The 24,118-nt window shown below is 40.5% G+C and overlaps 1 protein-coding gene across 7 annotated transcripts in view; it reads right to left on the minus strand.

Annotated features, from left to right (window-relative positions):
• Nucleotides 1-24,118, minus strand: part of RHOBTB3 (Rho related BTB domain containing 3) — a 76,138-nt gene that overhangs the window by 39,754 nt on the left and 12,266 nt on the right. For 5 of the 7 annotated variants that reach the window (XM_079995566.1, XM_079995567.1, XM_079995565.1 and 2 more), the window contains 9 exons: nucleotides 22,337-22,488; nucleotides 18,522-18,633; nucleotides 17,130-17,495; nucleotides 15,738-15,850; nucleotides 14,556-14,676; nucleotides 10,151-10,324; nucleotides 7,253-7,419; nucleotides 5,783-5,879; nucleotides 422-3,828 (listed from right to left, as the gene is read on the minus strand). In XM_079995566.1, coding sequence (XP_079851692.1) covers nucleotides 3,713-3,828; nucleotides 5,783-5,879; nucleotides 7,253-7,419; nucleotides 10,151-10,324; nucleotides 14,556-14,676; nucleotides 15,738-15,850; nucleotides 17,130-17,495; nucleotides 18,522-18,633; nucleotides 22,337-22,488 — 1,418 coding nt within the window. In that variant the 3' untranslated portion in view covers nucleotides 422-3,712. Of the gene's footprint in view, nucleotides 1-421; nucleotides 3,829-5,782; nucleotides 5,880-7,252; nucleotides 7,420-10,150; nucleotides 10,325-14,555; nucleotides 14,677-15,737; nucleotides 15,851-17,129; nucleotides 17,496-18,521; nucleotides 18,634-22,336; nucleotides 22,489-24,118 lie in introns of those variants that run through there. The other 2 variants (XR_013843539.1, XM_079995568.1) reach the window with 2 other exon arrangements.

Below are 24,118 nucleotides of genomic sequence, written 5' to 3' on the forward strand. Positions count from 1 at the left end.
GGCAATTTTAAAATAAGGGTTATATGAATTCTAAATGGAATCCCAGATAGTCATCAGGCTGCTGTATTTTGGACCCTGGAAGTTTCGGAATTGTCTTCAAGGGCAACCCCATGTAAAGCACATTGCAGTAATCCAATCTGGAGGTTACCAGAGCAAGTATGGCTGGCAAGTAATTTATATGACACATCTGGGTCAGGTGAGGCTATCCATTTTGCTTTGGTTAAGACCTTAATCCTTCTGAGGCGAGTGCATTGTCTTGGAAGTTTTGTTTTAATCCAGTGCACACTCCTAGTATATGTTAGACTTCATCTAGCATGAAACTGACTTTTTTTTTTTTCATTTCTAAAGTTGATCAAATACACACCGAGTATAGTTTGAACTATAGCTATTTAATGGATAAATAAGCACATGAGATGAACACTTAGTAGAAACATTTTATTGAGTTAAATATTAAATTTAAAATCTTGTAAATTTTAAGTACCAGCTAACATGTGAAATTATTATTACATATCCAACACATGCCATAATAAAATAAGTGTTTCTTTGAGCTACAAACACTCTCATCCATGTGACAAGACTACAACAAAGATTCTTGTATCTTAAGGTTGGTTCTCTATACATCTCCATGCTGGCTTGACATTAGCCCATGTTCATAATTTCACTTTAAGAAATTATAACAGTCTGTTATCAGAAATTATTATTATTTAAATAAAAATAGACATTGAAGTAATCCCTTCAGTGTGAACTCTCTTGAATGCTACTTACAATACCTGCTTATTAATTAATAATTGTATAATTAGAAATGTGAAATCTACTACTTGTCTTCTAAAATAGACTTACATCAATTGCCCCATGAAATCACTGTAGGAAACTTTAGGAAAGTTACAAGTTGCTATCATGTGTTTGCAGATGGTAGGGCAGGATTTGACTATCTGAGCAGGGATTATGGTACAATGCATGTGGCTGTAAGGGAATCTGGAAGCTTTTCTGCCTTTTTGTGGTTAAATTTGGCAGATCAAGCTATGCAAGAGTTTCTCGGGTAATTTATATATTAAAACCAAATCATGGTTTGCTAATTTTCAAGCTAAACTAATTCATACATGTTCATACTAATTCTAAACTGATTCAACTATGCATTTTTCCTAATCCAGCTAGGGCCGTACACCATCTGCATGAGCATCGAGGAACACAAACAGGTGCACCATATGTGGTTTATAATCCTAAACAAAAACAAAAACCTAACTAGTTCCCCGCAGTTCCAGGAAGCTTCTTAAATTGCTATACTTGCCATATTGCAGAAATACTAGTGCTCTGTTTTTTCTCTCACACAGTTCTATCCAATTACTGCTGTATACAGAGTTGCAACATAGCAGGCCAAAATTGGGTCTTAGGGGTGTAAACATTTTGATTGCAGAATGCACATCTATAGCAAACTCCTGTGTGGCTATCCTCTTTCAGGTGAAATTTACAATAAATCTTAATTTTAAACATGTTCAAGCCCAGGTGGAATTCAATGACTGAGTCACATGAGCGGACGTCCTGCGCAAAGCCTTCCACTTACACAATGGGGCTTTCCTCTTCTCCTACCTCCTACTCCATGCCCCCAAAATTTACTTGTGAGAACCCCTGGAGTAGAACACAGGGAAAGGAGGGGGTACCATTCTGTCTGGCAAGCCGAAATGACAAAACTATTGCCTTAGCACAACAATGAATTCCTCCCATTATTCCTAAGGTTACTTGTCAACATCACCGCAACAAATCCATTTGAGCTGCTGTGCTTGTTTGTAGTATGTAATGTTGTATCTAATACATGCAAGTACAGAGTGCAAGTAAGGAATTACAACCTATTTTGTGTGCCTGCATACTTAGCAAATCATTAGACATTTAGAAGGGAAACTGTCATGCTTGCCCTGCTGACCTGTGGAAAATGTATTGCAAAATGCAGCAAGTGTGTGTGTGTTTTTTAATTGGTCTCCATAAAAACCACACTGCTGGATATTAGTTTCTAGTAAGAGATCCACAAATGCTTCAATTTTTTTTAAAAGGTTAAAAACCTAATAGAAAACACTATTTACAAGGGCCACTGAAATGCATGTGGGCTGTAAGGGAGGAACGCTTGGTGTAAATCTCATCTCTGGTGACATCAACAGGATCCTACACCTACGTGTTTGCGCATGTGGAAGGTACAATGTGGCAGCCTCTGGATGTGCACACAGGTGTTGAGGATAGGTAAGGAAATACAGGCACACACACACACACACACACACACACACACACATATATATATAGCCTCATATGCACACAAAAGCAGACAATAGTCTCAGCAGGGACATGCCAGTGAAAACCAATGGGAGGCAGCTCCTGCTTTCCAGTAGGGATTCAGCCCTCTGGATCCTGGCCAGTCCAGGCATGCAGACTGGATGCGGGGTGGCTACATGCAGGCCTCTCTGACGAAGGACAGGAGAATCTTGCTGGGACATCATACGTCTGGAGATGTGTAAAAAGGAAAAGCCAGGGCTTGTGAATTAAACTTTGGTGACTGGGAGACTGGGGTGGCAGTCTGAGCGCAATAGCATGCCTGGATCCCCTGGAATCTGCAATGTCTAGCTCCAAAGTGGCCAAAGCCAATCTGTCCAGCTGGCTCCTTTCTTCTCTCTTGCAGCCTCTGGGACATCAAAGTATAAGCAACAAGCCCTGGTCATGGTTTTCAAAGACTACACCTGGCTGCTGAGTGTCACCTTGCTCCATAAGCTTTGCCTTGCAGATTTCCAACCCTTGCATTTTCATGCCCTTGGCTAAGCTACGAATGCAATGTACTTTTGAAAAGCGTTTCTGTCACATGCCCCCTTTAGGGAGAATTTTCCTGGAGAAATTCATGTGGACTTAATTTGTCATCTACTCAGGAAGAGCTGGCAAAAATGCAGTAGCGTTACATGGTTGTGACAATGTTTTGGTTTTTCTCCACATGGAAACACATTTGTAGAGGATATATACACACACACAAGAAACAATGTGGAAGAATGCTTATTACTTGATAATTTCTTTTGCATTGCAGGATAATGACCAGCAAATAAATGGCACTATTTTAGATATATTAGGCCATTCAGTGAGGGGAAAACATAAATCAATATTTTCTAGAAAGATAGTGATGTATTTTACACCATAACATAGGAATTTAATGATGCTAACAGGAAGTACATTTTTCTAATTACCAGTGCAGAAACATAATAATCTATGTTTTTACAAAATTTTTAAAAGGCCCAAAAATAAATTACAGAAATCCTTAACAGAGTAACTAGCAAACAAAATTAGGTTCTCCAGACAAAGAGAACCTACAAACATTTAATGAATTTGGAATCTCCTTCAGACTCTTAAAATCCCAATCATGGGCTGACATGATTTCCTGGCTCTAAATAAGTCTAAACTCCACTAAAAACCTGAAATAATATGACATGAATTGATGTCTCCATACAAGGAAATTAGACCCAGCAGCAGAATTGGGAAACATCCTGGTTAAATGCTTATGCTTTTCTAAATTTTGTTTCACATGCTTTTAAAAAAAATACAGTAGTTATTCATTAGCAAGTGCAGTATTAGATCATAGTTTCACAGCATGTAAGCTCAGCATTTGCTTTCAGTCTTGTGAAGTTGTAAGATTCCTGAAGCAATTGACTTTCTTCTCTTCATAACTAAAGATGGATCAGCTTTCAGTTTACATTACTACGCAATGGCATTTTCGAGAATGAATGTAGTTCCTGTACTCTGCAAGCTGTTTCAGGTACATACTAGAAGGCCATCTATGCATCTCGACAAAATTGCGTTCTTCCACTAAAATGAGAAAAAGGGAAATGTATTTCTCATCAGGTTAAAAGATTTCTCTGTCCAGCGTGCTATTTCTAAACAACTTCAGAAGCTTTTTCTCTCTAAGGTAGAAATCTGTAAAGTTCTACCTTGTACCAGATCTGAATTGCAGTTTCATACATTCTGCACTCAACCTGAGTTGGAAACAGACAGGGTAAAAAGATTCTAACACACTACAGATTTGAAAACGATATATGACCTACTTTCATCTAACACCATGTTTAATGGACTTGGTAGAAATGAATTGTCAATATATTTTGTTACTACAGAAGATAAACTGAAATACAGGGAAATGATAAATTTTGAGGGAAAGGGGGCACTGCCAATCAGTGGGGTCACAGATCCTTGCTAAAAGTTGATAGATCCTGCCCAGGATCTTCTGAGGGCACAGCAGAAAAAGAGGACATGGGAATCCATAAAGCTGTCCTAGCTTTTGCTTCCAAAGCTCTCTTATGGAGGGAAGCTTTCTTTTACCCATTGGTAAAATGTTTTAGCCATGACTACATGTTATTCTTCAAAGTGCCCTTCTTCCTTTCTCTAGATACAATACTAGTTATGACATCCCAATATAATCTGGCTCTTTTTAAGGCTGCAGAGAAAATGGATGTACATTCGAAGGGTGCTACTCTGCACGACTTTTAGAACTCAAAGTATCATATTTTACAGTGCCTGGACCACCAAATCCCTACTCAGAAGTTTTACTTACGTGATCTCCAAGCACATGAATGAGGTCGTGCCAACTAGCCCTGCCCCAAATATCATGTGCGCTAATCTTGCCCATTGATGACTGCACATACAACGCAAAAACATCTGCAGGGATGCAGTCTTCACAGGTACTACTACAAGCGCAAAGGCTTGCACACAAACTGGAACCCTGTGTAATCTGGGTTCCAGATGCTGTGGAAGTCTTTACACATACAGCTATTCCTGGTATGAGATACTGACTTACAGAACTTTTGGGTTTCACATAAGAGTGTCATAGGTGTTCCAGATAAATTTGTTTCTCATCAAAAATAAAGTGGTATAAGGAGCTGGACTGTAAAGCATTTAGAAAGCTAGCTATTGTAATTTGCTTTGCTTGGGTGTGTTAGCAGATAGTGGACAACACAGGCCTCTTCCAAATTTGGTTTCTATCTTCCATCTAGACCTGGGCCTCCTTCCTTCTCCTCCTGATGCAAAACTTGGCACCTGATAATAAAGTGCATAGATTGATTTTCCTCCAGACTCAAAGTTCTTGGAGGCTGTTCCAGGCTTTCCCTGCTGTACTAATTCCTTGAAGTTTTTTCCGCCCTCATTGGATCCCTGCTGGAAGGGAAATTTTCACGACTCTCAGCTTTCTCCTCCCACAAATGCTACTCCCAGCATTCTATTTCCCTCATCTTGGGATGCTTGTTTGAGTAAAATGAAGCTGGAACCACAAATGTTTACAGTATTACCCTTGATAATGTAACAAGTGAGTGGCGGGTATGTTTGTATGAACAAGTTATGCACCAACCTCTATTTTTCTTTACATCTGTAAATTTCTTGAATTAAGTCGTCATAATTACTCTTCATAATTTTATGTCATGAATGTCCACAGTGTGGCATATCAACGATTACAGATATGTTGTCCCCCTGATGCATTCATGAAACTACCTGTTTGTCTGACAAAGCTCCATCAATTCCATAGTAAAGTTGGAAGGGCAGATTCTAGGTGATTTAAAGGTTGGTGGGCAAGATATCACCCTATCACTGCTAAAATAACATCAGTGACAGTGTGCACTCACATTGATAATGAGCTGGATCCAGACCTCATCATGCTTACAGTACGCCTACTGAAATCAATGTGACTACTCTAAACATGACTGAGTTGCTCCAATCCACCCTAGCATTAGTCCAAACATCAACTTCTTTGTGGTTAGGAAGCAAACTGGTAAATTACCTGAAAGGTCTTCAAATTCAGGTTTTTGACTGAAGATTAAGTAGTTAGAAGCAATAAAATGAAGCAGCCAGTTTGAAAGGCAATCAGAGTTGTGAAACTGCAAGAAATGGAAATAAAATACAGAGGTACTGGAATATTATAGAAAAACACATTTTGGCAAAAGCATTAACTAAAATGGGTAAATGTTTATCTAGAAATGTCATCTCTCTGCTGTGACTGGAAGACTCAGTAACCCCATCTATGTGACGCTAATAGAAACTGCTTATTACTGCAGTGTCTGTCTTTTATACGCACACATGCATATGCTTCATTTTGCCTGTGGCAATGCGCTATATCCAACTATGTTCTACTCAAAGTAAACCCTGTGCTGTTAATGGACCCAAGTTAGTTGTCTCTACTAATTGTAATAATGAGTCTACTATGAGTACAGCTAACACTGGCTACAACCTATATATACATTCTTCCTGTACTTTGCAGAAATTACAACCTATCCTAACAACAAGAAGAAAAACAAATAAACCAAGAGGATTTAGAATAAGCCAAGTTATTCAACAATTCTGAGGTAGAAGAAATGGTAATCACAGGCATCACAGGCCAGGTTAGAAGTGGGTGGAGGCTTTCGATGGGTCACTTTATGACAAGAGTGGTGGACCTGTGGTGCTCCTGATGTTGTGCATTCTAACTTCCACTGGCCCCAGTCAGCATGGGCAATGGTCCAGCATAACCCATAGATAGTCCGGCAACAGCTGGAAGGCGGTCACAAGTTAGCTACCCCGGCTTTATGGTCTTAATATTTGAGGCGGGTATCATTTCCTGATAGCTCTTTCACTGTTGTAAGGTAAAGGTAAAGGGACCCCCGACCATTAGGTCCAGTCGTGGCCAACTCTGGGATTACAGCGCTCATCTCGCTTTATTGGCTGAGGGAGCCGGCGTACAGCTTCCGAGTCATGTGGCCAGCATGACTAAGCCACGTCTGGCGAACCAGAGCAGCACACGAAAACACCATTTACCTTCCCGCCGGAGTGGTACCTATTTATCTACTTGCACTTTGACGTGCTTTTGAACTGCTAGGTTGGCAGGAGCAGGGACTGAGCAATGGGAGCTCACCCCGTCGCAGGGATTCGAACCGCCAACCTTCTGATCGGCAAGTCCTAGGCTCTGTGGTTTAACCCACAGCGCCACCCGCGTCCCTCCTTCTGACCATTTAACAGATGCTATGCTTAGCTCAATTCTGGAAAAAGGCTAATCTGCTAATTTCTTCAAGCCATTGCTAAAGGGACAGGAGCAGCCCTGGCAATTTGTTGCTGTTATTGTTGTTTACTGCCAGATGGCAACCATGAAATAAAAAATGATACTTCGGAACACCGCAGCTTTCGCTGGCTAGGGGGGAAAAAATGCCAGAGAGAAACCTTTTCCTTACTCAAGCATTGATTGAAGGAAATGTGCACGTATTTGATGCTTAGCACTTACCTTTGCTTTCCGAAGCAAGCTGACAATACTCAGGCTTGTTGATGCCAATTCCCTACTAGGCATGCTCTGGAGCTGTGTGATGATATACAGCTCACAGATGTGCTGGAGCCTTGACACCTGGTACATCTCAGCACAAATCAAGAGCGACATAGCTTGCAGAATGCTGGCTGGTAAGAATATCAAACCTGAGTTAGATTACTGACCACTTGATAGCAGGCTACTCAACGCAACCCTTACATGTCTGTTACTGGTGCTCCCTAATTCAAATAGGTCAGTGGTCATTTTTGAGCCGCTCTTCCTCTGCACATAATCGACTAGTTTACTAGCTATGAGTCCAAAATGGCTATGCCAAGAGCTTCCATTTACCAATCACAAAGCATCCTTCTTGAGATAAAGGGTTTTTCTAAAGGAGATTTGTCCACAATTTACTTTAGCTGAAGTATGATTTAATCTCACTGGCGTCTTTAGAACTAAATAAACTTAAATCCTACTATTTGTATTTAACTGGGTAGTGAATATGTCTCTTGGGAGACTCATTTTACTAAGTGCAAGGTATGACCCATGCTGCAGAGTCCTGCATAATCAAGGAGTTCCTGTTGCTGGCTATAGAAAGGGCCACCCCAAAGAGTACAAAAGGTTCTTTCTTTTCCTGTAGCTGCCAACTGGGAAACCCCATGACACACACTGACAGCAGCATAGCTGTAGTTTCAGAATATTTTAGTGCCGGCTTCCTCAAATGGCAGAAAGAAATTAAAGAAAAGAGGGTGAAATGAATAAAAAGAGAGAGATGTGATTTCTTTCTTTTAAAGTGCTGTTTCTTTTCCCTTTGGGGAAAGTCATATATAATTTTAGGGACTGCCACTGCAATCTACAATACAATTATCAAATCAACACCCAGTAGTATTCAAGGTCATAGCATAAAATATTCACATTAGCACGCCCTATTTAACAAGAAACCAACCTGAAACATTTCTTTTGAGGGGGTTTTTAATGAGAACGTTTATTACTATTATTAATAAAAGTTCATTTATAGAAGTTAGTACAAACTCAATTTCAGTGTTGATTCTGACACAAAAAGGGAGCTCTTTTGTTAGTCTGCTGCCTCTTTACAATGGGGTCAGGGAGACCGAGTACACAGCTGGGTGTGTCTGGTAAACAACTGTTTAATGAGATCTGAAGCGAGGAATGAGTCAGCTGGGAATGGGGCAGTGTGGGTAGAGGAAATTCCCTGAGTAACAAATAAAGGTGTGGGTGGCATGTCACATATTGATTGGCTATAAATTATCAACCCGCAAATTTCTACTTGCACAATGCTGGATAGAAATTTGTGGGTTGGGTATTCCTCTCACAGTGAGACGCATGGATATTAGTGGATTGAGAAATGTGGAGATTTTGAAGTGTAGCTATCTATATTCTATGTTGTAGTTTTTTTATTTTCAGCCTTTTATTCTTACTTGTTTTCATTAGCTCGGAGCCAAAAAAAATCTGAATGGTGTACTTGGTTGTCTATTTGATTTGGGGGTATAGATTTTACAATCATTCACTTTTTACAAGTCATCCAACATGATGACATCATTCAATTATTGTTATCTTATATTTCTCTGTGGTTCTTTTGTCTTTTCTCAGACCGCAGAAAGTCTTTTTTTCAGAGGAACAGAAGAGCAGCACAATCTCTCCAGGTGAAAATAAATGCCTTTTGCATTACCATTCCTCCTTCTTTAAAGTTTTTTTTTAATGTGGACAGTGACATACTAAGAAAGAGGACCTATCACAGCTCAGCAGGCATTTATTATAAAATTTGCAGTGAGTGCCATTTTACGGCCCATTTCTTTTTAAAAAATCAGTCTCTTAATTATCACTAGAACACTTTTCTGACTGTTTTTTAAAATGAAAGGGAGGCACGGTAATATAAGTCTATGGTGGTTTTTTATTATTTAAACAATCCCTACCCCTTTCTGGTCACACCACCATTAACCATGTCGATAAAACAAGGAGAAAGCTTAAAAAATCATTTAACATTATTGTATTATAGTATTACAGCACCATAATAGATTAACGTTATAACATTTTGGTGATAATGATGTTAAACCCTTCTCTCTCTTGGGCTAGAAAAACACTTTACCAATAATTAAAATACTGATAAAAAAAGGAAAGATCATAAAAAGGTGCCCACCACAAAGTAAATGTATGCTAAGGATCAACTGTCACAACAACTATGCCACACTGTTGTGGACAAAACATGGAGGGATAATAGAAAAACCATCATACTCCTGGGAGTGTGAAAAGTCAATTACAATTCTGCCTGTAGCTTCCAACAAAAGAGCAGTGACTGAGTAGCACTAGGAGTTACTCATATTGAAGCTGGCCTGAACTAAGCCTTTAAAAGGTAATGCAGGAATGCCCAGAAATATTTTTACCCAATATCAAAAAATCCAAGGTTAAGAACCAGAAAATTCAAAAGGTACAACACTATGCAAAATGTACTCAGCAGCAAGTCCACTTAGTTCTTAATAACTATACTTAGGATTGCAGCTGTGCAGAGTATATGCAAGTATACTCAGAAGTAAGTTCCATGGTGTTAAATGGAATTTACTGTATTTTTCCATGTATAAGACTAGGTTCTTCTAACCAAAAAATTAGGTTTAAAATTGGGGTTCGTCTTATACACAAGTAGTGCTGAGGAGTGTTTTCTTAACCTGGAGACCCCCAAAATAGGGGGCATCTTATACACGGGGGCGTCTTATACACGGAAAAATACGGTACTTCCAGTGAAGTCTGCACAGGATTGCAGCCTTGCTCAGCCGTAGAAGAAAAATGATATGATTGTATCTACTTCTGTTCCCTCTTCCTTCACCAGAAGTATATGAATATACAAAAAAAGCTTAAATATTTGTTTACCTGGACAACAGGAGTCCGTATACAGATACTCTAGAAAGGACAAGAAAGTGTCTTTGGAAATCCCATAAACTGGAACCAGAAAACTATTAGATTCTGCATAGTTACCGTTGAACATAGCCGCCATTACCTCACAGCGAGCCACGAGGACTGCTCTGTGAGCGGGCACTGTAGCACCTGCAAGAAGAGGGGTGGGGGAGAGAAAGAAAACCAAGGCAATGATTTCAACATTTTTATGCTGAAATGTATTTAAGTTAGGGATGTGGAATCTGTGGCACTCTAGATGCTATTGGACTACAGGGTTGATGGCAGTTACATGTATAATAACACACAAAGGGCCACTGTTTCTCATCCCTAATTTAAGAGTGATGTTTTCTTAAATTATTGAACACTGGTGTTTCAGGAAAAATCTGCCATGGTTAACAAATTCTACAATATAAAACAATATAAAGTGACAGGATTTATAGTGATGCCTTCACTTAATGGGATCTGAACCCACTGTCCATTTAGGATGAAATATTTGGTTTCTGGATCTACTCTGGTTGCCTTCAGTACACCTAAGTTTACAATCCTCTACACATTTACTGCAGGAATCAGTCCAATTTAATTCAGTAGGTTTTACTTTTGAGTAAATATGCTTAAAATTATATGGCACACTGGCCTGAACCCAAATTCCGTAATTTATTGTATCAGCAAAGAAAAAGACTGTGTGTGTGTGTGTGTGTGTGTGTGCGCGCGCGCGCGCGTGTGTGTTTCTATTAATGCTGCCCATTGAAACTTTGTGATCTGTAGCACCAAACTGTAAATATGCTATCCATGTGTATAATGCAAACGTCTCAAGGAGGCTTCCACATCATCTGCAACCCTAACTATTCAGGGTTCCATATAGTTTAGAAGGCTTTGTGCACTCAGATATTTGAGTAAAGATTCCCACCCAGCCGATGTGCATCCTGTAGACAGAGGTGCCTGAGAGCAGGGCTACTCAGCACCAGTATCAGGGGCAGAGTTATATTCTTCTTTGCTGCAGCCCCACTCTTTCTTCACATGATCAATTAAGTTTTGAATAAAATGCCTGAATTAGGGCTTAATTCTTTGAAAAAAGCACTGATAGAAGCAAAGTGACATTTGCTCTGCAATAGAAAGACTTCTAAATGGCTCCAGCATTTCACATTTCTAATACATTGATCTGCAGCAGCATGAGAGAAATAATGCACTGGTGAGGCATTTACCCATAATTTTATTCATCTCTAGGCCTAACTTACGAGTACTTAAGTATTTAAAATGCACAATCAGAGGCTCATTTTTTAAAATAACTGTTTCAGGCTCAAAACTGTCTTAGTGCCATGCTCTATGACTTGGAACTATTGGTTTAATCCCTGGGATCCTTCAGTAAGGAAGGAATAGCACTTTTCACATCCTCAGAGGTACTCCTATTATTATTGGAATTAAAAAGTCTCAGGGACTGATCTGTGTGTCCTGACAAAAATCTGGATGCAATCTGGTAAACACAACAGCACTCTTTTGTGCAGTACATTCTTAAATTAGGTGTTTTTAGCTCTAAAGACAAAACACTTTAAAAAGTACAAATTCATTTTCATTGTGTTCTGTTTCTAATAGATGGTTGCACTCTTGTTAATATGAATATATTCCTCTGTGGCATTTGTTTGAGACAAGCAATGAAACCTATTGTTCCCTCAACTTCCTACAAGAATTGTCCAAAGAGTAGCCCTTAGAACTGAGCTGTCTGTCTCACCAAGCTGTGCATTTGTATTTTGTTCTCCTTTCAAAGGACTGTTTGTTTTCTCTGCATACTGAAGGCGGCATCTAGAAAAGAATTCCCTTGTACGCATGTGCCTAGTTCATAGAGATTCAGACTTGGCTGTGGCTTTTCAAAGCTGAAAGCAAAATAATTAAACAACTCTTTAATCCTGTGCAAGCAGAAGTTTGAAGTTGATCAAAAATACTTGCCACTACTTGCAGCAAAAACTGCAAGGTTTTTAGCGGAGGCAATTAGAATAAGATCTATTATTTGATTATTGATGTAAACCTCCAAAATGTATTTGGTATAGTTAAGTTTTTACCTCTTTCTTCAGTACAGTTTATTTTATTTCTATGGCTAGTGGCTGATGCAAATAAAGATTCTTCTGATTCTTGCCACTACTCCTGTCTGTGTATAGGCATAGAAGTAGTTCAGGGTTGCAATTCTGTACAAAATCCTGCTTAAATCCCACTGAAGTCAATGAGATTAGGCACTGTTAATAGTACACAGGACAGCAAATAAAGGTCCATGACTGGCAAGGCAAAAATGAAGAAATGCCAGTATCATCTGTAAAGGCAGCTGTGTTGGCGTATAAGAAAATTAGGCCAATATATAGGCCAACCAAAATAGCACAAGTTAGAATTGCAAGTTTTTGAGTTTTACAGAACTGTTCATCAAGCTAGATGGTAAACAGAGCAATGTGGGGACAGGTGGGTGATTTCTTTTTTATTGCTTGGTTGCTGTTGAAAACATGGGAGTTTGAATCTGGACATAGTCTTACAATGGAATGGGGGCACTAGCAGACATTAACATGAGGCTATTTAGGTGCTGTGGGACGCAGGTGGCGCTGTGGGTTAAAGCCTCAGCGCCTAGGGCTTGCCGATCGAAAGGTCGGCAGTTCGAATCCCTGCGGCGGGGTGCGCTCCTGCTGCTCGGTCCCAGCGCCTGCCAACCTAGCAGTTCAAAAGCACCTCCGGGTGCAAGTAGATAAATAGGGACCGCTTACCAGCGGGAAGGTAAACGGCGTTTCCGTGTGCGGCTCTGGCTCGCCAGAGCAGCGATGTCACGCTGGCCACGTCACCCGGAAGTGTCTCCGGACAGCGCTGGCCCCTGGCCTCTTAAGTGAGATGGGCGCACAACCCCAGAGTCTGTCAAGACTGGCCCGTACGGGCAGGGGTACCTTTACCTTTACCTTTATTTAGGTGCTATGTGGCTCTCACCTTCACTAATATAAGGCCTGCGTCCTGGCTGAGAAATGGTGCCAGGATAGGTGCTGATTTCCTGCAAGAGCTTATGAGGTGTCAGCAAAGTCTTGAAAGATTTCTAGAAGTGCAAAATATCTCTTGAGATCTGAGAGAGATCTTGCAAGCTCTTTCACAGACCAATGCCACCACTGCTTCTCCACAAGTGGTGACACAGCTGGTGGGATAGCTGCAGTGCCACCAGTAGGTGGCTAAGTGGTGGTGAGTGTCAGATGTACCACCCCTGATCTCAGGATTCTAGAGCTGTCAGCTCTGAGGGAAGGCAGGCAAGGGCCCACAGTCCGGGTGGGGCTCGCTAGCTCAGGGAGGAGGTGTGTGATTCCTTGGCTGGAGAAGGCTCAGGTGAGGGTCAGATGCCTTGTCAAGCCCAGAAGCTGTAACAGGCCTGCGTCGTGGTTTCCACCTACTAAGAAACCTGTGTGTTTTGCCTAAGGTTGGAGACAGACCTGTATAACAGACAATTCTTGAGTTTTGAGGGATCAGGTATCGGCCACATTTATGATTCTTTTTCCCAGCTGGCCCCTAACCATTCTCATACTACCTCCTTCCCCATTGTTTTGAGATTTTGATCAGATACAGTGGAACCTCAATTGTCGAAAGCTTCTGAAGTAGAAAGCTTCGGTTTTCGAACTCTGACAACCTGGTGAATGCTTCCGTTTTCGAATGCGCCTCAGAAGTCGAATGGCTTCCAAGGTGCGTTTCTCTGTTTTTTCAATGGGTTTTGCCAACTGGCAATTGCACCTTGGTTGTCAAATGTTTCAGAAGTCCAATGGTCTTCCAGAACGGATTACATCTGACAACCGTGGTTCAACTGTATAGGCTCCATGACTTTAAAATCAGCTTTAAAAAAATGTTTCCTCCTTCCCATATCCCACTTCTCTGTTTTTACCATCTAGCCTGCTGAAAAGTTCTGGGAGACCTGGAAGCTTTGAAACTATTTTGTGATTATTTTAGACAGCCTACTAAAGACACTGCTGTAATTGGGATTTTGCAATATAATCAAATATCAAATGAGATTCCCCCCTCTCCTATCACACATTCGGCTTTGAAACATTTTCGCAACACTATAATAAATATTGCTGGAAACCCCGGGAGGGAAGAGTGCTCTTGTGCTCGAATCCTGCTTGCAAGTTTTTCACAGGCATCTAGTTGGTCATTGTGGGAACAGGATGCGGGACTAGATGGGCCATTGGCCTGATCCAGCAGGCTCTTCTTATGATAGGCTCTTAGATATTGAATTCTCCCTCATATTATAGATCATGAAAGCATATTGATGGTGCCACGCATTTTTATTGAAATAGTTATTCAATTTATCACCAGGAGGTATTTTATCATTGTTTGACTATTTAAAGGGAAAAGGTGGGGAAACAAATGAGATAAGTAATACCTTGTATCTTGAACATGACATCAGCTAATACAGTTGTGTTAAAGAAGAGCCTGAGAGAGCTGTTACATAACTGCAGGGGCCTTTTTGACAAATATGATCTGCAATTTCTTGAGCTGTTAACCTGAAAAAGGAAAAGACAGGGGAACATGTGAGTGCCAATGCTTTTTAAGTGCCTACCTTTGTTCCTGCTTTTGTAGCAAATGATATGAAACCACTGAGCCTGTTCTTTTCACTTCGTTCACAACTGATCAGCAACATCTGTTGCACACTTTCAAAAGCTCTTCCTCCCTTTTCATTTCTACTACCATAAATAGAGATCTCACAATGGTTCTTACTCTAAATATGCAGCCTGCCACTGTAAGCTCCCCCCCCCCCAGGGATGCATATAGCGTTGCACAGACCATAATTCTGACACAGGGTAGTAATCAATATTTCCTTGCCAGTAGCAGACCCTAGCCCCTCACCTTTTGGGATGTTCCTCTAGCTAGACACCTAATATTGGGAAGATCAAGGTGAGAGGTTGCAAAAATAAATGTGACATTCTCCTACGCATACATAGAATCCTGAACACGACACTTTGTTTCTGACCATGGGGCACAATCCATCACAAAGTTATCCTGCACCTATCTTGTTGTGCAAAAGACCACCCATGCACATTGTGTCCCAGCCTTGGGTCAGATGAGTGTGTCTCTCTTAAAGGTATCCAGAAGCTGGCAGCCTGAGACAGCTACTTCACCTAGTGGGATGGCAGGGCTGCTTCTGCATCAACATTCATAAACAAAATAAAGTACTGCTCCCTTATATGAACCAAATATTTTCCCCTTTGAAACCTGACACTTGTTAGCATTTAAGCTTCCCATAGCTGTATTTTAAACTCTTTCATTGTTAGGAAGAATATTAATAAAGAAATAATTGTTTAATAAGGATTGTTTTTGAATACTCTGCCATCATCTCCCGTGAGTTATTAAATCCACACATTCAAAAAGTTTATAATCTTTCCAGTTGCTGAATTCACCATCTTCCCCTATTTCTATAGCCTAACTAATACTGAACTTAATGGTGAGTCATTTGGACTTAACACCCTTTATTGATAAATATTGTATCTAAGGGATCCAAACCACTCCATCTGGTCCTTTTTGCAATCCAATAAGTGCAACTGAAAGATAAAATAATGTGGCTTACCTTTCCTGGAATTTTCAAGATACATTTTACTCTCTCAAGAACAAGCTCAACGTTCCCAAGATCCTTCAGCTTCTTTTTGATATGTTCTTCTAATAGTTCCCATTGGAAAGCACCTGTGGAGATGAGATAAACAATACTTCTAGGCTATGGCTCCTCTCAGACTATCAGTTTTTTAGCTCCAGAAATGCAGTTATTACCAATATGTGCTGCACACAACCCAAGCATCTTCTCAGAGGGTGGCATTTCTGCCACAGGGACACTGCATTTTTGTATCACTGAAAGAACTATATTTGGTACCTGGGAAAAGGAAAACCTTGCCTCTCCACATGCCCGAATAGCAAAGTCACTGTTATTGTGCCTGATGTTAGTAATGTGGGTGTCATCGGCACTAATAAGACATCCCTATGGTGTGAATGACAAGAAGTGACAAAACTACCTCCCCAGTTCCTGACTTTTAAATAAAGAAATAATTAGAACTGGAGAGGAGGAATCTGTTTGCCCTTGAACAACTGGCCTTGCAAAGGTTGTGAAGTTGCATCCTTCGATGCACACATACACAACAACATTTCAGCATCAGACTTGGAAGAAAATACACGTTTAGACATGACACCTAGATTCAGAGTTCTGCATGGGTTTTGATGCATAAACAGATTTCCTGGAGAATATGGCATCCCCACCTAGTGCAATAAACCCAACAGGCATGTGACTGGAGTTGTCCTCAAACACACTGAAAGGAACAGTCCTTTCAAGAGCAAGAACTCCATGTGTAGACAGCAACACTCTAAGTTTAAGGAATCTTAGGGCAGTAAAATTGGGTACAATTCACCAAAGAGTGCCATTGCACTATTTCCATTTTGTTTGTTTTTTTATTTCCTTCTTCAAAGGCTCTTGACTGCAATAGCTTGGTGGATTGCTTTATTGCACCTCCTTAGTAGAGTAACCAAGTGCCAAAGTCTATCATCTCCAAGTTTGGTCATCAATATCACTTTTCCTCCATCACCACTATTCAGCAAAAGTTCTTAAAATATGTAATAATCAGAAAACAACAAAGATGATGAGAACGGGATAGTCTGGTGCCCAACCAACTTAAATTGTGCAAACAAAAGTTCTGGCAACATTTACACTTCCCACTGAAATCTCCTTCATTAAAAAAAAATCCCTACATAAAAGAACACCAGACATTTGGAAGAAAAGTTTTCAGATAGTCTACTCCCTGACATGCTAGTAATCTGTATGCATCTACTTCAAGTCTGAAGTGGTTAAGTTCAGGTGCAGATTTATTACAACAATGAGAACTAGGCCTCTAGCGAGATGGTATGCCGCCCCATTGCAGTAGGTTAGCTCTTTCTTGCTAAAAGACAAAAAACAGCCAGAACCATTCTGACAGGATACCTGAGTAAATGAAGTGCAGAATGTCTGACAAACAAGAACAGAAGAAAGAGTCTTTAACAATGACTCTTACTGGTGAGTTGCATGATGAGTTGTGGTTTAAAACAGGAAGCACAGCTTGCCGATTTGCTGCAAAGAGGGTCTGGGCAGTTCGAATGATGGAGGAATCCTGAATGTCTGCTGGACTCTTCACATTAAAGAGTAACATGAACACATGGCTAACAGAGCACAGAACAATCCTGTGAGCTTCTGCTACTTCCTTCAAGTCTTCAGAATAAAATACCACATCTGCACACTGGCAACAGAACAGCAGGTTATGTAAATCGGAGTCATAATGTGAGGCTTCACCTTTTAAAATTGGCATTTTTTCTAAAACAAAACCAAAAAAATAGAAATCATGAATAAACTGTTTGTAACTACAAATTTGCGCTAGGCACAATGCAAACAAAAGCATTTTTATTCCCTGGGACTGGATTAAATGAGGACATAACAGCGTTTTCCTAACTGCCCTAAATACATTTCTCTTTACTACACTTTGGCCATCAAAGGAAGCCCAGTTTCTCTAACTTCTCAGGTTAATACAAATTGTAGAAACATTTACTAAAAAATTAGATGTTTCTGAAATTAATCATTGGAGAATTGCTTGAACTTCAGTTCTTTTAAACAATATAGCCAAAGGACTGTGAGGATAAAAGGCTGCATACTCACAAAGGCCAAACTACGTTTTATACTGAACATCACCAGCAACTGCTTGTAATAGTGAAAAAAATGCAGAACATTCTAATGTCAGGGAAAATTGTACTAGATGCCAGAGGAGTCTGAGGAGCTACACAGCATTTTTGACAGCAGCCATGCACTTAACGTAATCAGAGTTCAAGAAACTCACCTGATTCCTCATCATGGGCCAGGGCCCTTTTGCCATCTGGCCAGCAGAGGATGTGGGGTGGGGTGGAAAATAATACCAGTGGAGCATGAATAATAAAAGCTGTTAGGTGCCAGAGAACTTACAGCTGGCTTCTATTCAGATACTGGCACCAGTACTATAATTATTTGTTGTAACTCGTACTTTCCTCTAGGCCCTGAAGCCCCTCTGCTGCAGCAAGCCTGCCAGGAGTTAGTCCCAAAACTGGGCATTCCAGGGATAGGGCAGCCTATGGTCTACCAGAGCCCTCCATCCCCCTGAGTGATCCTAGGATCAGACCCATCAACTACACAAGTATAGAACTACTGTGTTAGTTTCTCTTCCATTGAAATGGGAGGGTTTGTCAAAAACACACTCAAAAGAACCATAAAAAGAAGACCTCCACCCCTGACAGCGCAGGCCAGGAGGCTTTAAAATTGATAAATTCTCCCTCCATCTCCCGTCACTTAGATGTGCTCTGTTGGAAATTATACCTGGCTGATCAAGTTGAGGTGGCTTAACTCCATGGCACTTATGGCTTTTTTTCCTTTTCTTCATTTTTTCTGAAGATTTCTGATTCAAGCTTTGTATCATAAAATATTCCAGCTAAAATAAAATATACACATATATATATATTTACTTAACCTTCTTAGATTTATTTAAGAAGCCACAGCAGATCAATTATGGTTAATGCTGACTGGACACTTTAATCACTTAGAAAGATAACAAATTTCTTATGTACCTTTTCATACAAAAGCAGGAGCACCGAACATATTAAGAAAAGTAGAAAGGATGACTCCTATGTTAGTGGAGTTAGTTTGATGTTAGTGGCAGGGAGTTTGGCTGTTTCAGAACTGACCAGAACTGACCAAGTGTCCAAATCTCCATGTGGTTTTTACCCTTTCTCATTACCCATTAAATTAGCCTCATCTGCCGAGTACAAGAAACAGGGCATTTCCTCCAGCAGCCTCTATGTCTATTATGGAATTCCCTGCTAGCGGAAATGAAGTAAGCCTCCTCCTCTTTGAAATTTTAAACATTCTTTGAAAACGTTTTGTAGGAAGGCCTTTTATGTAAAGGGTGTATAGGGTGCCCAATGCAAGAGAGGACTATTCTGGCTCCCGCCTAAGACCAAACCACAGAGGCATTTACTTGCAAGTAAAGAAGTAAATTTTGATACAAACTTAGCAGCTAAGAAAGAACATAATCTAGTCCATAGATTTGCATACACTGGACAGGCTGCAGAGCTGGCCCTCTCTGTATGGAAGTAGACTCTAGAGCTCACAGGTACATGCCAGTCCCTATGCCCATGCTTATGAGTGCCTTGCCATAGTTCTGCTAGGTGCTGTGTTGTGCACTGAGCCTCCTTGGTGCAGCAATGGGAGCCTCATAAGCCTCTCTGAAGGAAGAACATGAAAATCATCCAAACTTGATGAAATGAGGTATTGTTTATTATACCAACAAATCTTTAAAAGATTAGCCTTTATCATTCCTGCTTCAAAATAACACTAATAGAAATTAGTACAAGGGAGGAACACCATGCCCAAAGTGCTTATAGAATAAATTTAGTAGGCAAAGCCAAGCAAATGAGGACAGCTCTCACAGATGTTAATTTAAAAACAATAACAAATCAACATAATATGTATTCAATTAGCTCCCTCACAGCTAAATTACTACTCTGCACATTAACTATCCTGTTTTCCATGGGAGAAACCTAACGTCTATTGAAGTTCATTTTTAAAGTAGCTGATTCAACAGACAAACTAAAGTGCCTACTGACTGCAAACCAAACTGCAGAAATCTTAAAACAGGCTCACTTCCAATACACAATTAAGATTGGCAAATCCATTAATGGCACTAAATATTGTTTCCCAGAAATAATTTGGAATCTATTGCTACTGTTTTCAAGACAGTGATTCATTTGAGAATGTCATTTGCTCTATGATCTTGGGTGTAATCTGTATCCATTCAAACCATTTCTTTAAAAAAATCTGATATGGCTAGCCAATGGCTAATGTAATTAATGAACTGAAATGAACTATTTATCACTTTAGAGACCTTTTAAATTAATAGCCCTATCCTCTGAATGTCTACTCAGAAGAAAGCCTTCCGTGAGATTAATTACCTGGAAAATGTGCATATAACTGCAGCCTAAATCATTTTTAAACTAGTTGTGGCATGTGAGGGAATTGCCACTGTACCATCCTCAAAGCTGCTGTTTGCCAAGACTGGGATGAGGAAGGACAGGTTGGTGATGCACATGTGCTTAGGCCCACTGCTACCAGAGGTGTACCTAGGCTCCTTTGTGACCTTGGCAAGGAGATGTATCAGCGCCACCCCTCTGAAGAGATATATTGAGGAGATATATTGGTTCCTCTGAAGCCAGGAGAGACCATGGACCCAAAATTCAAAAACTTTGCTTTTCATCACCTATTGCACTCTGCCAGTTGTTTCCTCCTTGGCCATTAGAGTTGGGTCTGCTCTGCACCACCTCCCCTCCTCCTCCATTGGTCCCTCTGCCTGCTTTCCTCCCTCCCTCTGGTTCCTGCTTTCCCTTCTGCCTTCTCCCACCCTCCCTTCCTTTTTCCTCCTCCTGCAACTCTCACCCTGCCTCTTCTTTCTTCCATCTGAGCCCTCACACTTCTAATAGCACCACCACCCACTGGGGAGGGGCCCCCAGCAAGTGACTGGATTCTATTGCAAAGGCACCCAGAGGAGCCTGTAGGTCTTGCCCAGCCGCTCAGAAAAGAGAGCACAGGTGAGCTCTGACAGGGCTGTCTTAAGCATATCTGGTGCCGTGGTGCAAAGATCCCTCCGGTGTGCTGCCCCCCTCCATTTCCCAGAGTTGTTGACCTTTTCCCAAGCCTCTGTGGGGATCGCTCTCCTCCCACGAAGGCTTGGGAGGCAAGCTGCCCGCCCGCCAGCCATATGGTTGACGGGGCACAGCTGGCGGGTGTGCAGGGAAAGGGGAGGCCGCCGGCAAAGCCACGCAGCTCCCCCACTCACTGGGGCGCCCCTGATAGGCCAGCGCCATGGCGCAACGCGCCAGTAAGTCCAATAGGAAAGAAGGCTATGGGCTCCAAGCCACTCTAAGTGGCACAATTTTTGTGCCCTCATGGGCCTGCATCCTTAGCAGGGGCCAACCCGACCAACCCTTATGTACACCCCTGAATGCCACCACCAACCCATTGCTTCCGCTGCCCTGTCCATACTAATCAGCGGCAGCGTTGCCCCAGCTAGGAATATGCAACAACAGCACTTCTTACATATTGCAACTGTACAAAATGCGTCCAGATTAAGGGCGTAATACTATACTCGCATACTAGGAGCAAGTCCCACTGAACTCAAAGGCACTTGTGTTTCAGAAAGCACATTCACGATAGTGCTGAAACACTTTTGCTGCATTTCAATTTAATTTAGTTCCACTCCTCCAAGTACTATTCATTACAGTGGTACCTTGGGTTAAGAACTTAATTTGTTCTGGAGGTCCGTTCTTAACCTGAAACTGTTCTTAACCTGAGGTACCACTTTAGCTAATGGCCACCGTGCCGCCGGAGCATGATTTCTGTTCTCATCCTGAAGCAAAGTTCTTAACCCGAGGTACTATTTCTGGGTTAGCAGAGTCTGTAACCTGAAGCGTCTGTAACCTGAAGCATCTGTAACCCGAGGTACCACTGTACATGTAGACTTTCTCCTTCCAAAATAGTGGACTTTGAACAATGAAGGAGGTGGCCTTAAAAATGGCTTGGAGAAGAGGCAGTGCAGGACTGTTGTCCGTGAAAATACCCCCACTTCCTAATATGATTTCCTGTGGTACCTTGAGCAAAATGTTTCAATTACACCGTTTATTTCACTTATACAATTTACCCTTGCAACAACTCTGTCCGATAGCTTTAAGCTAAAGTTTAAACTGTCATAATGAGTTGCCACATTTATATCCCATCTTTCCTTCAAGGAGCTCAAGGTGTCATACAAGATTCTCCCCCTTCCCATTTTATCCTCTTAATAACCTTGTGAAGCACATTAGGCTAAGAGGGAGTGACTGACCCAGCTTCACAGTTGGGTGAACTCTGTTCTCCCTGGTCCTAATACAACACTTTAACCACTACACCATGCTGGCTCTCTGTGGGGATAGTGTACGAAACAGAAATATATATATATTTATAATTTGACCTATGTCATCCAGTGGACTTCAGGTCAGAGCAGGAGTAGCCAATGTCCATATCCGTCCAAAAAAAACCATAGTCCAAATTTCAAAAGATATTTGAAATCTTACCATTTGATCATTCTGAGATTCTTTTCTACTTACCACTCCTCCAAAATATTTTCCTATGTAGAAATCATTGAGACTGTGCAGTTCCAAATAAGTAGCTCCAAGTTCTTTAGCAAGCTGAATCCCTTCAGAAGCTGTAACACAGCTCCCTCTGTCTGAGATGCACAAAGGACAAGTGCAGGGAACTTCTGAGAAAACAAATTATTTATGCAAAATATTTTAATTACATTGGCTCTTCTTCAGTAGCTTCAAAACCATACTGAGGAATTAATAGCACATTCAACAAAAGGTAAGATTTTTAAATCTATTAACAGCATAAGTAATGCAAGTAGAAATGCAGAGCTACTCCAACAAGAATTAAACAATACTTTCATGTTAATTATATTATATCTTACTTTTCTTATTGCAAGCTAGTTTTGAACATGGGTTGTATTCAACTAAATTCTACTCAGCACAGATCCACTGAAATTAATGAACCTAGTAATGTGCATTTACTTCAACAGGTCTACTCTGAGTAGGACTAGCACTGAATACCACCCCTTATCTTGTTATTCGCTGTTTGTCTGATGTATAACAGCTAAGGTTGCATCAAGGCTTTCTACAAAGATCCCTCCTGAAATGCAAATATGGCTTGCCAAAATGATTAATGTGCATGACACAGTATTTCCTCCCCCCCAAATGAAATTAAGTGTCTTATTATTGTCACTTCACTTTTCAATTTATCAAAAGTTTCAAAAATTTAAGACAAGTTTCAATGGCAGGCCATTATAAATCATAAGGCAAATAATGAGGAAAGCTTGTAACACTTTGCAAGGACATTTGCCAGACCACAATTTCCTCTAAATTGCAGTCAGCATGATATTACACAAGAATTCTGCATTCCTTACTAAGCAGTGTCAGTAGAACCACAGACAGAGTAAACAAGGCTCTGCAGACAGCATTATCTGTTATTTTCATTGTTAACTGAAGGAAAAAGGTTCCCATAGCAAACAAACTTGTGCTGTTATAAATAAAAATATTTAAGTGCATTATTATATTGTATTATCAGTTTACATGGGGCTGATATTCAAAAAGACAAGATCTTCTTGCCCCCTAAATTTAATCTCAAGAATGCCCTAGGATATATCAAATTGCCTATGAACCACATCAGATAATATTTCATGAAAAAGAAGACTGCTATCTACTGACAGTTCTTACTGTAAAAGCAGTGGTGCAGTCACACTGAAATAATCTCTCTTGGGTCATTTATATTCTGATTATCAACTACTCCAAATAACTTATTGCCTTGCAAAAGCATGACAAAAATGACAAACATAAGGTTGGATCCAATGGTAGGCATAGTCAAAGCAGACCCACTGAAATTAATGGACATGACCAACTTCGGTCCAATAATTTTAATGGGTCTATTCTGAGTATAATTCAGTTTGATAGAACATAGATCTGTATATATAAATGCACAGAGAGAGAAATTTTCGACATCAATACATTTTCACCAAGCATCAAGTTCATTACCTATGGTTAATTTTCAAGGTTTACTAACATGCAACACAACCTTTTTTATACTTTTAGTGTTAACTGCCCACAAGTATTCCAGTAAAGAAATTTCAATTGGGAATCAGGTATTACATCAATGAGGATAAATTGCAGCCTTTTAAATAATAAGTATGATGAATATCAAACTGGTTCATATTATTACAATCCTACTGTGGTAGAAACTATTGTTGAATTTGATGGCATGTTTTCAGATAAAGTAGAATAGACTGTTTATTAACAGTGTGACCATACAAAGCAGTTTCATTTTTGTACATGTTCTCCTTT

Source organism: Podarcis cretensis (genome assembly GCF_951804945.1).
Source record: "Podarcis cretensis genome assembly, chromosome: 11".
In the NCBI taxonomy this organism is placed as follows: domain Eukaryota; kingdom Metazoa; phylum Chordata; class Lepidosauria; order Squamata; family Lacertidae; genus Podarcis; species Podarcis cretensis.